The sequence below is a fragment of the Tetrapisispora phaffii genome, chromosome 3 (assembly GCF_000236905.1).
Source record: "Tetrapisispora phaffii CBS 4417 chromosome 3, complete genome".
NCBI classification, from domain to species: Eukaryota; Fungi; Ascomycota; class Saccharomycetes; order Saccharomycetales; family Saccharomycetaceae; genus Tetrapisispora; species Tetrapisispora phaffii.
Window position 1 is genome coordinate 800502 of NC_016522.1, and position 21266 is coordinate 821767.

Here is a 21266-nt window from a genome sequence, read left to right on the forward strand (position 1 = left end):
AGGCAATCTCTGAATAAGATCCCCAACAATAACCTAACGCTTTCTCTGTACACCGTTTACTCACAGGAGACGGAATGTCAGCCAACATCCAAGACAGAGACCATACCGCACCCACCGACTCCCAGCACTCAGCCGTGTAAAACAGCTGAGTGGTGGAATCTAGCAGTTCTACGCTGTCCCGTCTCAAATTTCCGAGATCCCATGACAAACACAGTACCAAAAGCAAACATTAAAAAAAAAGCAATGAGATCGGAACCAGGATTACAAATATATTACGCGTCTCCTTCTACATATATCGCACTGCGGTAAAGTATCTCTTGCGACCTTTTGCGTATTCTGTCTATCTGTGCGTGTTTTTATGCTTTGGTGCAGCGTTTATTCTGGTCCCATGGAGAAAATATGTAGGACAGGACAAACATCACGGGGCGATTCGGCCGCCACCGCATTCTCGTGCTACGGAAAGTCCTCTCCACGCGGACGAGTGCTCCCTCCCTCCCTTTACTCCCCCTTCGTCTCCTCCCGAGAGACCCTCGCAGCACTTGTTGCATATGCGAGAGACATGGGGAGAGGAATGGGAATTAGTGGACGTTATTCACGGGAGGAGCGCACGCCCGAACAACCGCGCAGAGCAATCTCCCTAGAACGCCACCTCTGGAAATTCTTTTCGTTGAAATTTCAAAATTGAAAGTTGGCTTCATAATATGTTTTCTGTTTTTAATATCTTTTCAAAAACTTGAAATACTCCTCCATGTAATCCCTCCATGGATGGAGAAGAGCGAACAAATTATGAACTTGGTTTACCATTCAATGATCTAATAATAAAGAATAAGAAACATTTTATTATTAATTTCGTCTGTTTATTTTATTCATATTTTTATTGCATTAATTGCTCCTTTCCTTCTATCATTATATAAGGGACGTCATATTTATTGCTTGGTTTTTATGCTGTGTTCTGCTCTACTGAAGTAAATAATATATAAGATAAAAAAAGGCTACAGAATACATAACTGCATGTACATTCGTGTTTATACGCTTTGGGAATTTCGTACTTTTTAAAATCACTACAAGTTATGATTCTTCCTACTACCAATGAAGATGATACTAAATCATCTTCGAATGATAATAATAACACTAATGATGATGATGATTCCCGTAATGGGATAAAATCCGAAGAGAATTCGGTACGGACTGCTAAACATTCAGAACCATTTCCAACCCAGAAGCATCCTAAATATAACTTCGATGTTGTTGTTTCAGATGCCACTGCCAGGAATTTGAAACAGTTACTACTTTCGCATATGTATAACTATCTGTTAACTCATAAACATTTGGAGACTGCAAAACAATTTTTAAAAGAAGCAGATGTTCCTTTATTAACTGGAAACGCTGAGATCAATGACGAAAGCAATTCATTCAGAGGTAACGCAGGTGTTGATGGTGAGCCGGCATTGAATCCAAATATCAAACTGGAGGATGACCAGATTTACAGGCAAAAAGTAGAAAATCAAACTCCTATGACTTCAAAAAAGCGTCTTTCATCATATTCACAAAATGATCTAAATCCACGAGAATTATTAGCTGCTAAAATGTTAATGGACTCTAAAAATTCTTTCTTATTAGAATGGTGGGAACAGTTCAGCACTGTTTATAATTTTATTGATGGGCAAGATATCGAGTCCATAAAAAAAGCAGAAACCTTAAAACAAGATAAAATTACTTCACTCCTACCACAAGCTCAAATAAATACATTAAGTTCGAGTAATTTTGGTTCCATGCCATATATGGGAATGCAGCAAAAACAATCACAACTGCAGCAACAACAACAAATACAACAACTTCAGCAGCAGCAGCAACAAAACTTCCAAAATGGGTTCGTCAATAATATAGATAAAAATAATGTAAATATGGAAAAACAATCAACTCAAACTCAAAGGATGAACCAACAGAAATTACAATATCAGTGGCAACTTCAACAACAATTACAGATGAAATTACAAAGACAAATGCGAAACCAGCCAATGCCAGTAACGAACCAAAATATGAGTAAGAAAAATAGTGGTGTTACAGATATAAACGTTAATAATAACAGTAGTGATACTAATGATAATAATGAATATGCAAATCATGGTAATGGTACTGGCAATCTGAAGGATCCTGCATTCATACATAATTCAATACCACTACAAAACTATTCCCCGAATTCTAACACGAACATCTACTCTCAACAACAGCAACCCTTGGTGGATAACAACTTCGGAATAGATCGTGCAAACAGAAGGTCATCTCGAGCCATTTCTAATGAATTGAACAATATGATCAATTTTGAAAAGCAATTAAAATTACAGAGACAAATGCTTGAAAGTAATAAGAGTGCAAATAATGATGGTGACAATTATAATGAAAATAGTAATGCAGACTCTACTAAGAGTAGCAAAAATGAAAAGAGTATCGGTGATGTGGATAGTAGTCAAGTAATGGATTGGAGTAAATCTCAAAAGGAAAGAGTGAAAGTAATGAAAGAACAACAACAAAACCTCATTCAACAACATGTAACTCAACAGCAGCGTGGTAAAAACTCGAATTTGGAAGACAAATCTGAAAAAAATAAAGCTGTGAAAGATAATGTTAATATTAACGATAATGATAACATTAACCCAATACAAAATAATAGTGACGTTGATATGAGAAACCAGTACATGATGATGGTGCAAATGATGATGATGTCGAAAGGTGACCAACAACTTCATCAGGGTAAACAACAAATTCCACAACAGATGCAGAACTCAATGATCCCACAACAACTGCAACATTTTCAACTACAACAGCTACAGATGCAAATGCAAATGAAACAATTTTCTAAAGATCAAATGAAGAATTCAAGTACAAATACTAACAACAATAATAATAATAATAATAACAATAATAATAATAATAATAATAATAATAATAATAATAATAATAATAATAATAATAATAATAATAATAATAATAATAATAATAATAATAGCAATAATACTATAATGAGTATTTCACCAAAAATGACTTCAACAGACAATAGCATAGATGCAACTGTGAACACTGTAGTTTCTATGGGAAGCAGTAGACAACCAAAGTCCAAAAATACACAGTCTAACAAGAAACCCGTTGCAGAACCCAAGAAGCGCAAAAAGAAGACTGAAATATCGAGAAGTTCCACCCCTATTGGCACAACTAAATTTATTAGTGAAAATAATAGTATTGCTAATGTCGAGAGCATCAATCGTAACCAAGATTCGGGTGCTCTTAAACAGGTTCAATCCAGTGGTTTCCCGATTATGAAATTCAATAATAATCCTAACGTCATCTCTCCGAATCCAGAGAAAATCTATCCTTCTTATTCAAAAGATTCTTCAAGAAGAAAATCACCCACTTCAAATAATTTTAGTAGTTCTCAAACGCAAACTGGAGAGACTTCGAATCAAAGGAAGAAGAAACGTAGAAAAACCAAAGGCTCTACTCCAACTATTGCAAACTCGGTTTCAGGTCAACCACCTTTTCCAAACAGTATTGATGGTTTAGCAGAGACTGATGATGCTTCTTTGTTAAATAAAGATTTAACCTCAGAATTCAATAATCTGCCCAATACCGTTTTCAATGAAAACTCAATGGATATGACATTTGGCTTCGATGTGAATCCTAATAGTAATGACATTGGCAATAATGATTTAGCATTAAATATCGATCTAATGAATTTTTCAAATAATCCAATGGGAATGGATGACTTTCAATTATTCGACAAGGATAACCTTCCAAACAATCTAATGGATAATTAATTCAAGAGCATATGCATGTATATATCTATATATAATTGAGCATCTGCTATAATGAAATAGCAGAAGTTACTAATCCGATATATAACCGTTTCTTTCATATTTATGTTACTAGCATTTTTTTTAAAGTATTGTCATTTTATAACATTTAGCCGCCCAAGTATTGTTAATTTTTCCAATGTTAAACGGACTTTACAATTTCTGCATTTTTGTAACATATAAAAGCATCACGAAAATTAATAAAATACAAAAACTAAAGAACGGACAAACAACTAAATCAAGTAATAACGAAAAAATTGTACTAATGGAATGGTCTATTTTTTTAATTATGAATGTTACTATTGTGTCGTGATTAGCGACCGTCATTAAACAAATAGTTCAAGCAATGCACTTCTTCATCCATGGAGAAGTAACTAATAAGAAACAGAGAAGACAATGGGGTAGCTAATTGTTTTGTTTGATGATATTTAGTCTTATTTTTTTTTGTTTTGTTTATCTTTTTATAATTTTTTTGACTATGGTTTTTGTAATAATATTTGTATGTGTACGGTGTATGATTCAGCACAGAGGTTTTTGCTACAATGCTAGAACTCAATTGTATCTGAAATTAATTTGATCTGCTATTAAGTGATTAGATATGATTTATTTAAAAAGCCTTCATTATTCATTTTAAATCAATTTGTAATTAAAAGGAATTGAACTTGCCATTGCCTTTATATCGCTAGTATAAATATTATAGTAACAAACACTCTTTGTTCTATCAAAATAATACAGCATAGATCATCAGTTGAAGTAATGAAGCCACAGTATGGTTTTCCAAAACTTCATTTTGCTGGTTTACAAATATATTCAGATAGTGATAATTATATAGAAAATAATGCTATTAAATTACAAAAGGAAGAACTGTGTGATATAAATTATCAATTGGATCATAAAGATAATGATGTACGTCTATCAATTGGACAATCAGAAGAATTGACACCTGTTATGGGTGATAATGGGTTTGATAGACTGTCAACTTCTATTCCACATATGAGAAATGTAACTGATTGGACTATGTCAACTCTTAATGAACATTCACCAAGTTTTGCAAATTTAGATGTTTTTGAGAATATAAAAAAGGTTGACAGCAACAATTCAAACAATATTAATTCTGCTAAGATTATATCAAATGAACATATAGCCAAGTACTTTCGACCATTACCGACGAGAAATAATAACGACTTTTTGGAAGAGTTTAGATATACAATTATATCATCAAATATATTAAATGATAGTGAAGGTTATAGATTTAAATTTGATATAAAAAATTCTATTTTAGATTTTCATTCTTCTAAATCAGCAAATACCAAGAAGAGAAATTCAATATTGTATCATACAAAATATGGTATTTGTAAAAGCATTTCTGGAGATAAATTTAAATTGTATCGGACTTTCAATTATTCAAAAACTATTATCAATTCATTAAGGATAATTAGATATTTATCAAACAAAAGAAAACTTGAGAAAACAAAGTACAATAATGCGAATGAAAATTCGTTTATAATAAAAACTATATGTTTTATATTAATTTGCATTAATATATCCTCACATCAACAATTTTTTTACAATCAATGCATCAAATATAAATTTATGATCAATTTAAAAGAATTTTTGAAAATTTTACAAAAATCAGATGACTTAATACACAAATATCATAATGTCTCTAAAGAATTAGCAATCTATAAGCCACTTATACAAAAACACCATCATAGAGATATAAATTTGTATAAGAGGCCTGACAGTGATATAGAATTTAATAACAGTGAGAAAGAATTCGAATTAACATTGAATAAGATAAATGAAATCTTAACTTCCGTTTTAAATTTGCAATTTCATCAAGTTTTAAAACATGTCATTGAAATATTACCAATGACAGATAAAACTGAGTTATTGAAATATTGTGAGATATACGCAATAGACCTTCCCACATTATACGAATATATAAACTTTCCAGCGCCATCTATTAAAAACAAGATTGACAGGTTTGACACTTTAAAAAAAATCATGTTATTGTGTTTATTATCAATAACAGAAGCAAAGGTTACTTATAGCAACAACAGCATAGTGATAAATCAAATAAGTAATATATTTGGTGTCATACCTGATGATATTATAGCGACTAATATTAGTAGAAATACATTAATAAAAAATATTAAAGATGCAACTATAATTATAAAAAATATGGAAGAAGCTATATCACCGTTTATCCAAGTACTAGTTGCAAATAGAAACCTTTTATATCTTTCCATTGATTCTCAGGATGATAACTCTATGTCAAAACAGGAATCGCAGAAATTAACACAAGATGAATCAAATCATAACTTTTTACTTATAAATATAATAAATCAAACAAAAAGTCTAGAAAAAGCCTTCCTAGGTTTGTCGTCTACCGAGTTGAAAAAGAATGAAGAAATGAATTCTATTACCAACCACATATCAAATATTCTGGAAACATGGGTGTCCATGATAGATAAAGATTCTATATCTTGTCAAAAAGCAGAAACGACTAATATAGGAATTGTAAACAATAGGTTTTCTATTGACGTATACAATTCTGATAGGGAATCTAGTGTCAAAATTTTAGATACTGATATTCTTAAAAAACAAATCGACATCAAAGAGGTCGGAGAAAATACAAATGATATTTTTGATGTTGAACAAGTTGATGATTTTGAGTATGCTGGAGATGAAAATCAAAGCGTACTATTTTTTACAAACGAAGAAGATTTTTATAATTCTAGTAATAAGCTTAATAAATCAGGTATTAGTACACAAAAGATGAGCACGAGAGAAATGACGGATGAAGAGTTAAGGCAAAAACTGGATCAAAAGATTTCTATATTAGCAGCAGAAAATAGAAAGGTTAAGGAAAAATTACGAACCAAAAAATCATTTGATCTATTAAGGAATGAGAACTCAAATATACTATATTCAGATTTTAAATCTCTAAAAAAACAAGGTAACCTTGATACTAGAAGCAGGTCTTCTAGATTAAGGAATTATTCTTCCGAAGAGACGATTCCCATAATATATGAACTAAAAGCCTTATTCGATGCAGGATCATGATAAATTACGTCTTCCATTTTTGAATCGTTGTCGCATAGGAAACTATAATTAGATCTTCTTCGGGAAATAGCATAAGCTTATATTATAATTGAACATATACGTTTTTCTTTAATTATGTATATAATATATTTAAAGTAATTATATTCCATTTATCAATTAGTGCCTGGTTTCAATATTAGGATCTTCTTCTATTCCAAAATAGTGTCATTAATATCGAATATTTGACCTCTATATTGTTGTAAATTTTCTCCACTGTAACTCAGAGTACCACTAACTTCAACTAATACATTATCCTTCACATCAGCACCAGAGTCTTTCAACCATGATGTACCTAAATTCATATATGCAGTACGACTGGTTTCTGGGTTATCATTGGCTGAACCGCTTGCATTTTTTAAAGGTGCAAATTCATGGGATCTTTCAACTTCCAAACAACCAAAATCCTTTATATTTACACTTGGGAATACGTCAAATATAAATTGTTCCAACTTAATGCCATTGGGTTCAGTCGGTTTAGATATTTTACCAGTTTTAGGATCAAAATATGGAATTTTCTTTTTAGCTATATGGTATACCATATTATCACACCAATTAGTTAACTGTTGGTCGAATAACTCAACCGAATAGTAGTGGTTAACAATATTGGCAGCTCTCAACTTTAGTAAGCCTGTTTCATCAATAGCTTCAGACAATTCTTGTGATATTTCTGAATATTCTATGACACATGGCTTACCATCTTTAGTAGCAATAATACCAACGGATTCTGCTGCATCTCTCTTTCTGACAGCCTTAGTTGCCAATTTGAAATTATATTTTATGGCAAAACCAATAAAAACAGGATCAGCTACCTTTGATAGAACATTATCTACACAATACATGTACACATGTTTGATATTTTTCTTGTGGAAGTCTTCTAATAGATTATTCTCTACCATAGCACGGTATAAACCACCATTTCCATCTGGTGATTCTACTAATTCTGTTTTAGAACCTAAATATAACTTTTCTCCATTTAAATCAAATGCTGGTAATGTACCTTGATTAAAGAATGTAATTTGAGACTTTTTTAAGTTGAAGTAGGAATTATCTTTAAAATACTGTTCAGTAGTTTGGCGAGTTGGCTTAGAAGTCATGATATACCATGGGATATCATGTTTTGATCCAGTTAGTTGTTGTAAACGCAGGATTTTTTCTGCTTGTATTTGAAATAGAGACTTATGTGATGGTAATCCAATATCGTAGCAACCTTTTGGTTGAGATGATCCTAATCTTGTACCTTGGCCACCTGCCATCAAAATCACGGCCACTTCACCTTTGGAAATGGCTTCAAGACCTAATTTTCGGTACTCTTCTTCTTCTTTTTTATTACCAATAATCGAGTAATATGATGATTCTGGCAATGATGATATCACTGAAGTAGAATGTTTATTTGTTTCTGATAAAGCAATTGCATTTTGGCAATCTTCAACCAATTTATGTGGTGAGATTCTGTCAGAGATAACTTTCAAATTATTCAAAAGCTCAGTTTGCTCTACATCAGTCAAGTCATCAAAGTGTTCAAATAAATGCTGTTGATTTGAGTCAACATATGTTTCCTTAATGTAAGTCATGGCGACACAGTTATTATATAGTTATTGTAATTCGTTGAAATGTGAGTTCCTGTAATTGCAAGTAAACGTATCAGCTTAAAATCAATGAAGACACAATAAAAAAATTGATAACTATTGGATTTAAATATATCTAAACTAGATTAGACTAATTATATCAAAGTTGTGGCCAAGTGCTTGGCAAAGTTAAAGGTTATATTAATCTGTCATGGTTTGAGGACCTTACGATATTTTAATTAAGTATGTGCAGTAACCGGAAAGAGAAAAGTGTAAATAAGAGCGATGAGCTTCCGAAAACACAAGATACAAAGTTGAATAGCAATAAAATCAGGCCATATCTTTCACATTTAGACACTCGATGAGGTCTTTCTGTTTATTAATGAGTAGCGTTTGGAATGGATATGTTCGGAATAAAAAATTTGAGCTTCTGAAAGTGTTCTATTCTATAAATTACGTTATTTTTGTGGTACTTGACAGTGAAGTATTGTACAAGTAACTCAATAAATGTTGATGTTTAATTATTTGAATGTGCCTATATAAATATATAATATTCTACTTCTTGCTTAAGTCATTTATCAACTGTTGTGGATTGTTGTAAAGTAGAAACACACTCATAATATTTTTTAATTGTTTCAACCCAGTAGTTTGTGGATCCCAGTCGCGATAAGCTTTCCAAAGATTGCTTATTCTTGTTTGAGACTCTCTATTCGATCTGTCAAATATTTTTTTATTTTCGTCTTTGGTCATCATACTTGTTTCAAATGAGTTGAAAAGGTTGACTGATATGAAAAACTTTAGTTTTTCTACCTGACGTTCTTGTTGAGGTAAATTTTTAATCGTTAAGAATTCAGATAGTGCTTCGTGGAGTTTCCACACTAAATCATACTGGTTCATTATTCTGAATATGCTTTTTGGAGTTGAATGATCATTGGATAATGTCAAATGTTTCTGGAATAAAGGTGCTCTCGTGTTTAAAGTATTTTCAATAAAACATTTATAAACTTCATCGTCATCATAAATACTATCGAATATTTTAAGAAGACCATTGGACTTGATATCTTCGTAATAGCAATATTCTAGGAATTGAAATAAACTTGAAACTTCTAATGGTAAACTGTAAAGGTCATGATTATTATTGTTTGCATTATCTTGCTTGGTTTTATCTATTGGGATATTTGTTGTATTATTAGTTGTAATTTTGAACTTATCATTCATTTCACTTAACCAAGCTTTTTGTTCGGTGTTTAATTTTTTGGCAACAGTTGGCGGTAGAGTATTATCATTAAATGATCTTGATATAAAGAAAGGTGATATAGATTTGAAAAATGGAAGAAAATCATTATATCCTAAATTTGTTAACAACAATAAATCATTTATCAATTCTATTTCGAATAATCTTTTCTTTGGTAGCTTGATTTTTGAATCAAATTGTAAACTCTTTAAATGTACATCTTCTTCAAAGACGTTTTGTGGAAACTTTGTGTTAATATCTAGATACTTACCATCGCACCAAATGTTTCTAATAATCTTAGGATGGATAAAATCAAGAGCTAGCTTTTGAGACACTGTCATAAAATTATCGTATAACTTACCAAATAAAGTTAGTCTAAATGGTTTCCAATTGTATAGTAACCAGTCCAAATTTTTTTGGAGATACAAGGATTCGATTGAATTTAATTTTCTATAAGATCGTATATTTTGTAAGACTTCTTGTTCTCTTTTAGAAGCATACTGGAATAGTTGCTTCTCCCTTTGTTGTTGAATTTTATTATAATCTTCTGAAAACAATATCTCTTCATTATTTTCTTTATCCTGTTCGGAGATATTATTAGATTCGTTTGTTGCAGTATTTTTATTGGAAGTTGTATCCTCATTTTGTTTCAGATCACTATTATGATCCCAGAAGCGATATCCTTCTAGGTTTGACTCAAATGCCAGTATCCCAACATTAGTTTGCTTATTAAAATCTAATACATTATGTCTCTTTAATATATGCGTTGCCAAAACAATAAGCAGTGGTATACTATGATATATACCAACAAAAAATATAGATTGCACTTCCTTAAACAAGTTTTCATAGTTTTTCAATAAACTTATGCATTGCTGTAAAGCTTCATTCAAGTCTATCAGATTTAATGGACTTTGGAAAGATAAAGTTTCTATTTGGCAGTTCTTATTCTTGTCAATTAATGAATTTGCAAGTTTGCAGGAAAGATAGTTTGAATTCCTCTGGTACCCAATAGATGATTTTTCATAATGTTCTGGTAGATTTCCCACAAGTGAGATGATTAGTATTTTTTCCTTGTCCTTAATCAATTTTGATTCTTTATCAAATGCAGCTGATTTGATGTATAAATGATTTTCATGTGGATAATTATAATAATTTTTAAAAGAGTTGGCAAATTTGGTTTGTTTTGGTAGTTCATGCATGTAATCAGAGGGTGAAGAAGATGGCAATATGAGCGACTTCTTTATGTATATCTTATTTCCAATTGCATTTTGGTTTGTAGGAAATGGATAGGTTTGAAACGGTATCGGTATCCTACTCGAACCAGTGTTCATCATTGACACAATGCCATCAGTATCATTATGGAATTCCCCTTCACTATCTTGCGAATTCTTCGACAATGGATTGTAAGCCTTGTACCAAACCCAAGTATTGTTACAAAGGTTGTTATTATTGACATTTGTTTGTACCTCATTCCTAAGTATATCTATCTGTTTTGCATTCAAGTCCAGATGACTCTTGAAGTTGATGTTATTTACGAAATCAGCTTCGTCCTCTCTCTTGAATGAAGGAATTTTGTTCCAAACTTGGTGATACCATCTCTCCTGGTTCTCTAACGCAGTTTCCTCCTCATTTGTGTTATCATGTGTTTCTATATGTGTATTCGTATTTGCGTTTGCATCTGCATTCCCTTGTGTGTCTTCTTGTGGAGGTGGCTTCTTACGACTCCACATATACCAGCCCCAGCCTTCTTCAGAGTCCATGGTTGTCTTATCGGACGGAGATATATCTAAAAGGAACCTGAAGTAAGTTTTACAACAATCAGCAAAGCACCAGTAAACTGTAGTGTGTATTTAAATACATACAAACGTTGAATATTTACTATTAACCTTACTTTTATGGTTTTGAGGGTGTTACGTAATTTTTAAACGTTATGAATTTAAAGGGCGACGAGGTTGCAGTGCCACTTAAAAAATTGTAAAGGATGAGAATACAGAATATATCTAAACGGTTAATGTAACGTGTGGAAAAGTGCTTTGTTTGAGAATAAAGGGCTCAAGACACCGTATGATATATGTGGAATGGCTGATACTGATGAAATAGATAAACTATTAGTGAATCGTTTAAGCAACAGGGATATTGTCGAGTCACGATACAAGGAATTGTTCCATGACTTGAACAAACCTACAGAAGATGACAATCAGACACAAGATTTAGTTGATGAGTTGAAGCAAGAATTATTTAAGAGAGATTCAGAGTTGAAGAAGCTGGACGATATAAATAAGGTGTTACGACACGCTAATGAAAACAGCAATAATGAAATAATTAGTTTAAATATCGAGAACAACATTATGAATGAAAAATACAATAAACTTGAGGTCGAGTACAACAAACTGATCAAACGATGGTTGAGTAAAGTAGAGAAAGATGTTCAAGACATGAACGGCATGTTATAGAGCGCAGACGTATTTATCAGGACGTGTATATTTGTAAGATCTATTTACATGTAGAAACTAATATATATATGTATATGTATATGAAGATATGTGTTATTGTGCATTTTTTTTTGTTTATTGCAACGTTAATTGACTCTGCAGAGCACTTCACCATTCAGTCTTTTATCGATAGCTTCATTTATATCCATCAGAACGTCTTTCTTGGTATTCGGGTCTTTAGTTCTTATCAAGATAAGCTCACCTGGTTGTAATGGTTTAATAAGTCTGATTGATTTTCCTGCAGATAATTGTTGCATTTCTTGATAGGTTAAAGAAATTCTTAAATTTGGTTTTGAAATTAATCGACAGCTGCTAATAATCGGTTTATTTTCTTTATATTTCAAATTCATCCAAATTCTTCTTGTGGCAATGTTATCTGGAGTAACATCGACTATCGAGTCATCTGGAGATTTAGTGGAACCCTTCTGAATAGACGAAACAAACCCGTTCTTGTATAGATTATAAGCAAATTGTAAATGCAGACCAGTATAAGGTATGGAAATAAGTGGGATCCTTACCCTTGAACAATTCTGTATATGAGCGCAAGTATTTGCTAACTTTACCAACGACATTGTTGCACAGGCCCTCTACAACCCTCACCTATGACTAAACATGTAATTATTCTTACGTTTCAATCACCTATATATATGCATGTATCTTAAAATATCATTGTATTATTTTAGAATTTGAATATTTGTCAGATTGCCATTTACCCGGACTGTCTGTATGTTCTGGGATACGTAAGGCTCTGAAGTCAAAGGATTGATAGGGTGGTATTTAAGAGACAGGAGACGACAAGAAAAGGGACGGTTAGATCAGTTTATACAGACAGATAATACATCCACAGACAGCATACCTTAAGGACAACCAAATAAAAAAGAAAACACACGATTAGGTTTACGATAATGTTAACCCTTATTGGCAAGAACTGCGTAAGGACACCTGCTCTGGTGAAAAACACCATTGTTCCATTGTCTCGTCGTCCGATTAGCAACATTGCAACGAGACGCTGGTACTCGAACAACGAGCACCACAAGAGCAAAGATGCCATGCCTAGCATATGGAAGCTGTTGGGGCTCAGTGCTTTAGGCTCTGGAGTGTTTATATTGGCGTCTCGTAACCTGGATCGGAAAAAGAACGGACTAGTGCAAGAACAGAACGCCGTCGGTGGGCTACGGCGCCGAGTGGCCATGTACCAGCCCGGCGAATTGACGGTCCGGGTGGTGATGGACGCCGACGTTACAAAGTTGCCGCCAACAGCCCACTGTGTAGACACTGTTGGTCTGTTGCGCGCAGCGCTGGTGGATGAGAACGATCCTTATCAGCCGCTGCTAGCGGAACTGGCACAGCACACCGACAGCGACAACAACAACAACACCGACAACGACACAAAGTCAAACGCAGACATTGGGAGACTGATTAGAGAGTTGCCTTCCGGATTGTTGGTCAGACTGTTGGCACGTGAGTTCCAGGCATCCGTGTCGGTTGGCGACACGGTGTATGTGACCAACTTCCCGTTTCCGGACGAGCACGATGGCAGAGACAGAGATTGCTTGCAGGACATCCTGAGGTTTGAGTCCGATGTTTCGGAGATTGACCAGCTGTTGGTCGCGAAACTGGACCCCGCAGATAGCCGCCCAGCTGTCGCGTACTATCGCACGGTGGGGAAAGTCGCCACCGTGTAGCCGCCTTCCCCCCTCCCCCCCTTAAATACACATATCAGTGGTCTGGTCGGTTTTGTAATCGTATATAAAGGTGTCCATTTATCTGTAAATAATATATTGTTCTTTTATGATGTTACTCTTCTTCCCCTCCGTATCAATTGGTTTATTGTGACGTGGTGTTTACCCGCACTTTTGTTATCATATATTACGAGCGTTGTGGTGTATATTTTTTTTTGAGATCTCAACGGTGCAGTCTAAACGATAATAATATCTTTTAACACGTTAATAACTTTTAATATGTGTATGTATATGTGTATACAATGGTAATGCATTGCCATTGCATTGTGAATTGAAAAGAACTGACAATAATTGATAAAAGGTGCAAGACATTGCAAAGCATTGGAACGTTGTTACTAACAAGGCCATTTCGCTGTTGTCCCCACTATTCATCTAATCGTAAGCACACAGCAGACACAAGATGGCGAAGAAACCTGGTAAGACCCAGAACTCGCAAGCTCAATCGCAAAGGGCAAGTAAAAAAAATAAAATCCCAGCAGACGAACCAAGCCCTTCATTGTTGCAAGCCATTGATCAAGATCCTGTGTTACCATTCGAAGTTAAAGATGGTCCAGAAAGACCTTTTTTACAAATAGACACAGAGATCGATGAGCAAACAGACAAATCAGCCCCAGATCGCAAAGAAAAGATTGTTCAATTACGTACGATGAATACGAAAGTAGAACGTTTGTTGGTTCTCTCTTTAGTACTCATTGCTTCATATGTTAGATTAAAGAACTTATCCTGGCCAAACTCAGTGGTCTTCGATGAAGTTCATTTCGGTAAATTTGCTGCTAAATACGTGAAGAATCAATTCTTCTTTGATGTTCATCCTCCATTAGCTAAAATGTTATTCGCATATTTCTCTTCAATGGCAGGTTTTAAAGGTGATTTCTTATTTTCAAAGATTGGTGAAGAATTCCCATCAGATACTCCATACGTTTTCATGAGACTTTTCGCTGCTGTATCGGGTCTATTTACAGTATTGTTAATGTATTTTACATTAAGATCTTCCGGTATTAGAATGTGGGTAGCCTATTTAGTTACTCTTTGTTTTGCCGTCGAAAATTCTTTTGTCACCATCTCTCGTTATATCTTATTGGATTCTCCATTAATGTTATTCATTGCAGCAGCAGCTTATGCATTCAAAAAATCACAATTGTACCCAGCATTAAGTTTCAATGGCTCTAGATATCTATTAGCCACTGGTGTCGCCTTAGGTTTCGCCGTTGCATCAAAATGGGTAGGTCTTTTTACAATTGCTTGGGTCGGTGCTTTGTGTGCTATTAGGTTAATGTTCTACTTGGGTGATTTAACAATTCCAATCTCAAAGACTATTAAAATCGCTCTCTCTAAATTGATCTTCTTATTGGTGGTTCCATTTATTTTATACGCTACTTTTTTCTATGTACATTTTGAAACGCTAATTAACGACGGTGATGGTTCCGCATTCTTTTCTCCAGGTTTTAGAATGACTTTAAAAGGTAATAATATCCCACAAAATGTTTATTCCGATGTTGGTGTCGGTTCAGTTGTCACTCTAAGACATTTAGGTACTCATGGTGGTTATTTACATTCGCATACCGCAACTTATGAAACTGGTTCAAAGCAACAACAAGTTACTTGTTATGGTCATTTGGATGATAATAATAAATGGTTAATCGAATTAGCAAACAGACCAGGTGTCACATTAAACTCATTCCAAAATATCACAGATGGTGAAAAGATTAAATTATTCCACATTAATACTCAACATAGATTACACTCTCACGATCATAAACCACCAGTATCATCAAATAGTGATTGGCAAAAGGAAATTTCTTGTTACGGTTTTGCTGGTTTCAATGGTGATTGGAATGATGACTGGACCGTTGAAATTGATAAGAGAAAAAGTACTCCAGGTGATGCCCAAAAAGTTGTCAAAGCAATTGATACTAAATTTAGGCTAAGACACAGTTCAGGTTGTTATTTATTCTCTCATAAGACTAAATTACCAAAATGGGGGTTCGAACAACAAGAAGTCACATGTGCTCATTCAGGTAAGCCACATCTAACTCTATGGCAAATCGAAGGCAGTGAAAGTGCTGTTCTGCCATCGGACTCCAAGCGTACCTCTTACTCTATTCCAAATTTCTGGAGTAAATTCATAGAGTCTCACAAAGTTATGTGGAACATTAACAAGGGACTAACTGCTACTCACGTCTACCAATCTTATCCACAAGAATGGCCTCTATTACAACGTGGTATTAGTTACTGGGGTAACCATAACAGACAAGTTTACTTATTCGGTAACGCTATCTTATGGTGGTCTGTCTCTTTTGCCGTAGTTCTGTTTGCAATTGTTTCGGCTGTTGAATTGATACTATGGCATCTAGGATCTCCTGTCTTAAATGAGCCACATGTCATGAACTACCACATCCAATACGTTGAATATATTTTAGGTTTCCTGGCACATTATATACCATCTTTCTTGATGCAACGTCAAATGTTTTTACATCATTATTTACCAGCATATTATTTCGGTATTTTAGCCTTCGCTCATGCTTTCGATATTACCGTTACTTATGTCTGTAAGAAAAAGAGAGTTGGTCAAGTTTTAGCTCTAATTTTTACTATCGTTGTCGTCGCATTTTACTATTACTATTCTCCAATCATTTACGGTACGGAATGGACTAAAGAACAATGTAAAAAGACTCAATGGTTCCACGGTTGGGACTATAACTGCAATGGTTTTGTTGATGATTTAACAGAATACGCTACTATTCCAACTACTACCACTACCACTGCTGCTGAAACTGCTGCTGCCGCTGCTGCTAACTAGAATTACTATAAGTGATCTTTTTTAAGAATATTGCCAAAAACTTAAAAACGTTTTATTATAGATTATTTTACAAAGAACATGAACCATTTTTTATATTCCAATCAATTTGGAAAGACGATTATAATAGAATTTGGAAAAAGTAAATAAGAATATTAAAATGTCCTACAGTTGACTATAGTGAATTCGTTAATAAATATTTGTATAATATAATTCGATAAAAGTTAATTAATAAACTTAATATAAAATTATAGTCAGTAACTAATCTCTAGTTGTAAAATTGGACATAAATCAAATTAAACGTTTCAAAATATATATGCTGATTAATTGTAAGTATTTTTTTTGCTTTTATTGTGAATATTAAACATTAATGCCAAAGTGAAAACAAGAACTAATACCGTAGAGTATCGCACTGTTGTGAATGTGTCAGTATAGCATGGGCTACCTTCTTGGCAAATTCCGGTTAATGAATCAGCCTTATGTGATAATTCATTTCCTAGCAAAGAAGCAAAAAATTTAACAGTTACGATACCACCAGATGTACTTAGACCCCATATGGTACTAAACCCTTCCGAGCCGAATGCCTCGGCTATTATTGATGGGAATGATCCAAACATTATGCCAAATCCTAGTCCAAATAGCATGGAACAATATGATATTGTGGAATAATTAGAGGTGTTCAAAGTAGATGTATCTGTCTCTCTGTGTGTACTCGAATTAGACAGGATCATCCAGGATGCAAAAAGTGTTAACAAAGAACAAAAAATAATATTCCACAATCTCTGGCAACGATACCTCTTCACTAATATGTCTGAAATTGGTCCTGAAACTAGTCTCCCAGAAAATGACATTAAAGACAGAATGGAAACTTGTAATGATTGCATTTTCTCTAGTTTAGCTGATGTACCACCAATATCAATTTTCTCAGTATTAGCTTGAACTATATAACCAACAGAATAAATATACATCTGCCCAATACCTTGCAATGTTGCCAGAATAAAAAAATGGATGTAAAATCTGTAATCTTTTAATGCCACAATGACAGAATTAACGGTTCTTTTCTCATTTTGTTGGTCAGTGAATGTGTGATCTATTGAATCTTGATAACTATTGATTGGAACAGTAGAATCAAACGTCGAGAATTGTCGATGATCCAGGGTATGAATAACTAGTGGATTTGCAGCAGATTTAGGTGAAAGGAGCGATTCTCTTGGGGAGCTAAACTTGCTAATAGATGGCTGTAGTATAGGTGTAGATGGCTCTTTAGGTTCGGCAAATATTTGACTGTTAAGCTCTGGAGTCATTGCCTCTGCTTGAGAGCTCAGTTCATACTCTGGAATTTCCATTGAATTTGGCGTTTTCAATACTACAATTGTCAGCGCACCAATTAGTAACATTACTGAGCATACGATTGACAGAAATCTGAAAGTGTTTCGTATGTCTGTTCCAAAGAAAAATGGACAAAGGTTAGAAAATACTAAACCTGATAATGCATATAAAGATACAGGAAATGCACCTGCTGTACCTCTATATTTGGGAAAGTTGATAGTGCAACATGTAACTGCAGAATACAGTCCACATACAGAACAGAAACCTAAAAGAGACAATGAAAGAGACAATAAGAAAAAATTGGAAATTCGATATTCGTAACAATACCCAAGTATTGTATATGCAATAAACGTGCCAATTGAGCCAATTAAGCAGGCAACCCTTGGATTTTTATCTACAATCATACCTGCAATAAATCCAAACAAAGAACTTCCAATATTTAAGGATAATGACAATCCACTAGTGGTAGAGATTGGTATATTGCACCTTTCAATTAATTGTGGAGCATAGTATGAGTATAAATAAGGTGTACCAGCACCCAGGGTGACAATATTACTTCCTATAAATGCTCTTACCCTAGGATCTGCTAACACACGCCTTAAGTTCATGATCTATTTATATGGAATGTCAATTTAACCACTTGTGTTCATAGAATAATATCTAACGACTTTATAAATTTGTCTAATTCTCTAATTAGTTTCTCTTTCTAGGCTATGGTTGCACATATATATATTAATGTTAAGGATGCTACAGCACGTTAATATATATGTAGCATATCCTCAACGCTGAGGTATAATTGTGACCGCTAAACCTTGACCAAGTCGTTTAAAGTCTTGGTCATTACCTGCAGTCAAAAGTTACAAAAGGTTTTAAATATCATTTAATGTCACGTGCCAAAGCCTGAAGACTAACTGAAAAATGTTCAATATCAGATTAAACTTTAAACATTAAGTATTGATAAATGCAGATATATATTGACCATTAGAATTAATTGAATATTCTAATATATAGGTACAATTGCAAAGGGTCTCTATTGGAAGTTCGATTAGAATTTGGACGATTGCATATTACTTTAAAGGGTTTAATTTGGTGAATCGGCTTAGTCTCTTTGGTCGTTTATTTTACAAAGTTTAAGATCTCTAAGTACGTGATAGAAATAATGGTGAATAGTGGATGTTTAAGTTCAGAAGACTTTCTTTTGAAGGTTGCTGAATATTTTAAAATATCTAATGAACGTAACATTGCAGTACGTTTGACTTTAAAGAGACTGGTGGAACATGATGAAGTTGAATTGAAACCTGAATACGATGTCACTAATCAACCTGCTTACGATGTATCTACCCAAGCTCAATCATTGTCCGTTACTTCAATCAAACCAAATAACAACGACAGAGAATATTCATTATTAGTGAGAGCATCGTACGGCTCTCACAAAGGTAAAAATAAGTGTTCAACTATAATATCCGCAGGTTCATTGGATAAATTCTGGCAAGATTATTCTTCTGTAGTCAGAACCAATATGGATGGTTTAGTTAAGAAGAAGAAGAAGAAGAGAAGTACGAAGACTGCATTAAAATCAAAAAAATCTGTAAAGAATTAAATAAATAAGAAAGTTAAGAGAGTAATTTCTTAGCAAATTATCAGCACATGTATAATTTAAAATATATCAGTTCCATATTTATGCGTATGTAGTTTTTATTTGAAGTTATGGGTACATATTTGTTTCCATGTTACCTAAAATGATCATATATCTTTGATGCGACATCTATTGGAATGCCATAAATTGGATTAACTGGGTTTAGTTCTGAATATCCTATATTATCACGTTTCTTCACAATAATCGAGGTAGCATTAGTTTTATCCAAAATATCGAATTTGTATTCTGTAATGGCTAACCCAGATAGAACATAATTTGTGTGGTAAAAATCAGGACGCTTTCCTGGTTTATCTCTTAATCCTGGCATTTTATCATCTTGGCAACAACGAAGTATGTATTCGCGAAGGCTATCATGATCAAATATATAATCACCATATCCGTAAGCCTCTAAGATAGCAATAGTACCTCCAACCCAAAAACTGTAACATCCGTCCACCAGTTTATTGCTCCTTCCACAGAAACCTTTTTCTTCATTGTATTGTTTAGTGGCACACCATTCTATTAGTTTGGGAATATTGATCGAATCAAGTTTACCCAGAATTGCAAGAGCAGCAACTGCACAGAATGTATACCCTCCATGTGCTTCATCTTCCTGAGGACATCCACCAAACCCACCTTCAAAATTTTGACATGCTATTAGATATTCTAATACATTTTCAGTAAGCTCTGGAGTTATTATATTTAATAATGATGCAATACTCAACGCACAATATACACCTCTTGTATCATTTTCCCCCACAGTAAAAGATGTCTTGAATCCACCATTTTTTTGCTTTATTGAAAGTAGCCAATTAAGAATAGCATCCCGGTTTACAAGATCCCAACTATTATCAATATTATCACAAAGAGTTAGAGTGTTGATAGCAGCATAAGTAGCAGCAACATGTGGTAATTGTCCTATACCGCCAGCAAAGGGACCACCATCGGGCGATATAACAAATATTTTCTCTTTTAATCTTTTCTTATGATCATCAGTAAGCCAAGCAGCATCTAACATATAGAGGGAGTTAGCAACCCAGTACAGTATCCATGGTTGTGATGCATCTAGTGCAGTCATTTGTGATGGTAATTGTAGTGAAAAAGCAGCAGTTAAATACATTTTCAAAAAATCACGATTCAATTTTGATTCTAAATCGGGGTCTTCTAGTAACGGTAAACAATCTTTCAATACCTCATTTCTATCAGCAATTGTTTCCGTTTGATAATCTGATGTATCTGATATGACATCCATTTCTTCTTCGCTTGATAATTCCCTTTCTATAATAGGTTTTTTCCTACCTAATAATTTATTATTAATAAATTTAAACCTATTCAGATTTCTTTCCATATTATCGAAGAACTGCACAGATTAAAAATGATGTAATTATCAACTAGTGAACTATATATATATGATTATAAAACCCTTCAATGACATGATGATTATGACCCATGAAACTCAAAAATTCATCAAACCATCCATCGTTTTATTAAAGGTTGGTACATTTTTATATCAAC

General features: G+C 33.7%; 11 protein-coding genes across 11 annotated transcripts; 6 read left to right on the forward strand and 5 right to left on the reverse strand.

Annotated features, from left to right (window-relative positions):
• Window positions 1-1070: 1070 nt before the first annotated feature.
• MSS11 (Mss11p) lies at window positions 1071-3812 on the forward strand (the record flags this gene model as incomplete). Its single annotated transcript, XM_003684906.1, has 1 exon — window positions 1071-3812. The coding sequence occupies one exon, from the start codon at window positions 1071-1073 to the stop codon at window positions 3810-3812; it is 2742 nt and encodes a 913-aa protein (XP_003684954.1).
• A 792-nt stretch (window positions 3813-4604) lies between these two features.
• INP2 (Inp2p) lies at window positions 4605-6917 on the forward strand (the record flags this gene model as incomplete). The annotated part of the gene is made up of 1 exon (XM_003684907.1): window positions 4605-6917. One exon carries the CDS (start codon window positions 4605-4607, stop codon window positions 6915-6917), a length of 2313 nt encoding a protein of 770 aa, XP_003684955.1.
• A 188-nt stretch (window positions 6918-7105) lies between these two features.
• Window positions 7106-8527, reverse strand: QRI1 (UDP-N-acetylglucosamine diphosphorylase; the record flags this gene model as incomplete). Its single annotated transcript, XM_003684908.1, has 1 exon — window positions 7106-8527. One exon carries the CDS (start codon window positions 8525-8527, stop codon window positions 7106-7108), a length of 1422 nt encoding a protein of 473 aa, XP_003684956.1.
• Window positions 8528-9076: 549 nt separating this feature from the next.
• Window positions 9077-11515, reverse strand: CVM1 (Cvm1p; the record flags this gene model as incomplete). The annotated part of the gene is made up of 1 exon (XM_003684909.1): window positions 9077-11515. The coding sequence occupies one exon, from the start codon at window positions 11513-11515 to the stop codon at window positions 9077-9079; it is 2439 nt and encodes an 812-aa protein (XP_003684957.1).
• Window positions 11516-11833: 318 nt separating this feature from the next.
• Window positions 11834-12208, forward strand: ATG16 (Atg16p; the record flags this gene model as incomplete). The annotated part of the gene is made up of 1 exon (XM_003684910.1): window positions 11834-12208. One exon carries the CDS (start codon window positions 11834-11836, stop codon window positions 12206-12208), a length of 375 nt encoding a protein of 124 aa, XP_003684958.1.
• A 125-nt stretch (window positions 12209-12333) lies between these two features.
• Window positions 12334-12819, reverse strand: MRPS8 (mitochondrial 37S ribosomal protein MRPS8; the record flags this gene model as incomplete). Its single annotated transcript, XM_003684911.1, has 1 exon — window positions 12334-12819. One exon carries the CDS (start codon window positions 12817-12819, stop codon window positions 12334-12336), a length of 486 nt encoding a protein of 161 aa, XP_003684959.1.
• Window positions 12820-13152: 333 nt separating this feature from the next.
• On the forward strand, window positions 13153-13932 carry AIM36 (Aim36p; the record flags this gene model as incomplete). Its single annotated transcript, XM_003684912.1, has 1 exon — window positions 13153-13932. One exon carries the CDS (start codon window positions 13153-13155, stop codon window positions 13930-13932), a length of 780 nt encoding a protein of 259 aa, XP_003684960.1.
• Window positions 13933-14389: 457 nt separating this feature from the next.
• On the forward strand, window positions 14390-16789 carry TPHA0C03750 (uncharacterized protein; the record flags this gene model as incomplete). Its single annotated transcript, XM_003684913.1, has 1 exon — window positions 14390-16789. One exon carries the CDS (start codon window positions 14390-14392, stop codon window positions 16787-16789), a length of 2400 nt encoding a protein of 799 aa, XP_003684961.1.
• A 320-nt stretch (window positions 16790-17109) lies between these two features.
• On the reverse strand, window positions 17110-18723 carry TPHA0C03760 (uncharacterized protein; the record flags this gene model as incomplete). The annotated part of the gene is made up of 1 exon (XM_003684914.1): window positions 17110-18723. One exon carries the CDS (start codon window positions 18721-18723, stop codon window positions 17110-17112), a length of 1614 nt encoding a protein of 537 aa, XP_003684962.1.
• Window positions 18724-19274: 551 nt separating this feature from the next.
• Window positions 19275-19715, forward strand: SRP14 (RNA-binding signal recognition particle subunit SRP14; the record flags this gene model as incomplete). Its single annotated transcript, XM_003684915.1, has 1 exon — window positions 19275-19715. The coding sequence occupies one exon, from the start codon at window positions 19275-19277 to the stop codon at window positions 19713-19715; it is 441 nt and encodes a 146-aa protein (XP_003684963.1).
• Window positions 19716-19845: 130 nt separating this feature from the next.
• On the reverse strand, window positions 19846-21099 carry RAM1 (protein farnesyltransferase; the record flags this gene model as incomplete). The annotated part of the gene is made up of 1 exon (XM_003684916.1): window positions 19846-21099. The coding sequence occupies one exon, from the start codon at window positions 21097-21099 to the stop codon at window positions 19846-19848; it is 1254 nt and encodes a 417-aa protein (XP_003684964.1).
• Between the last annotated feature and the right edge of the window lie 167 nt (window positions 21100-21266).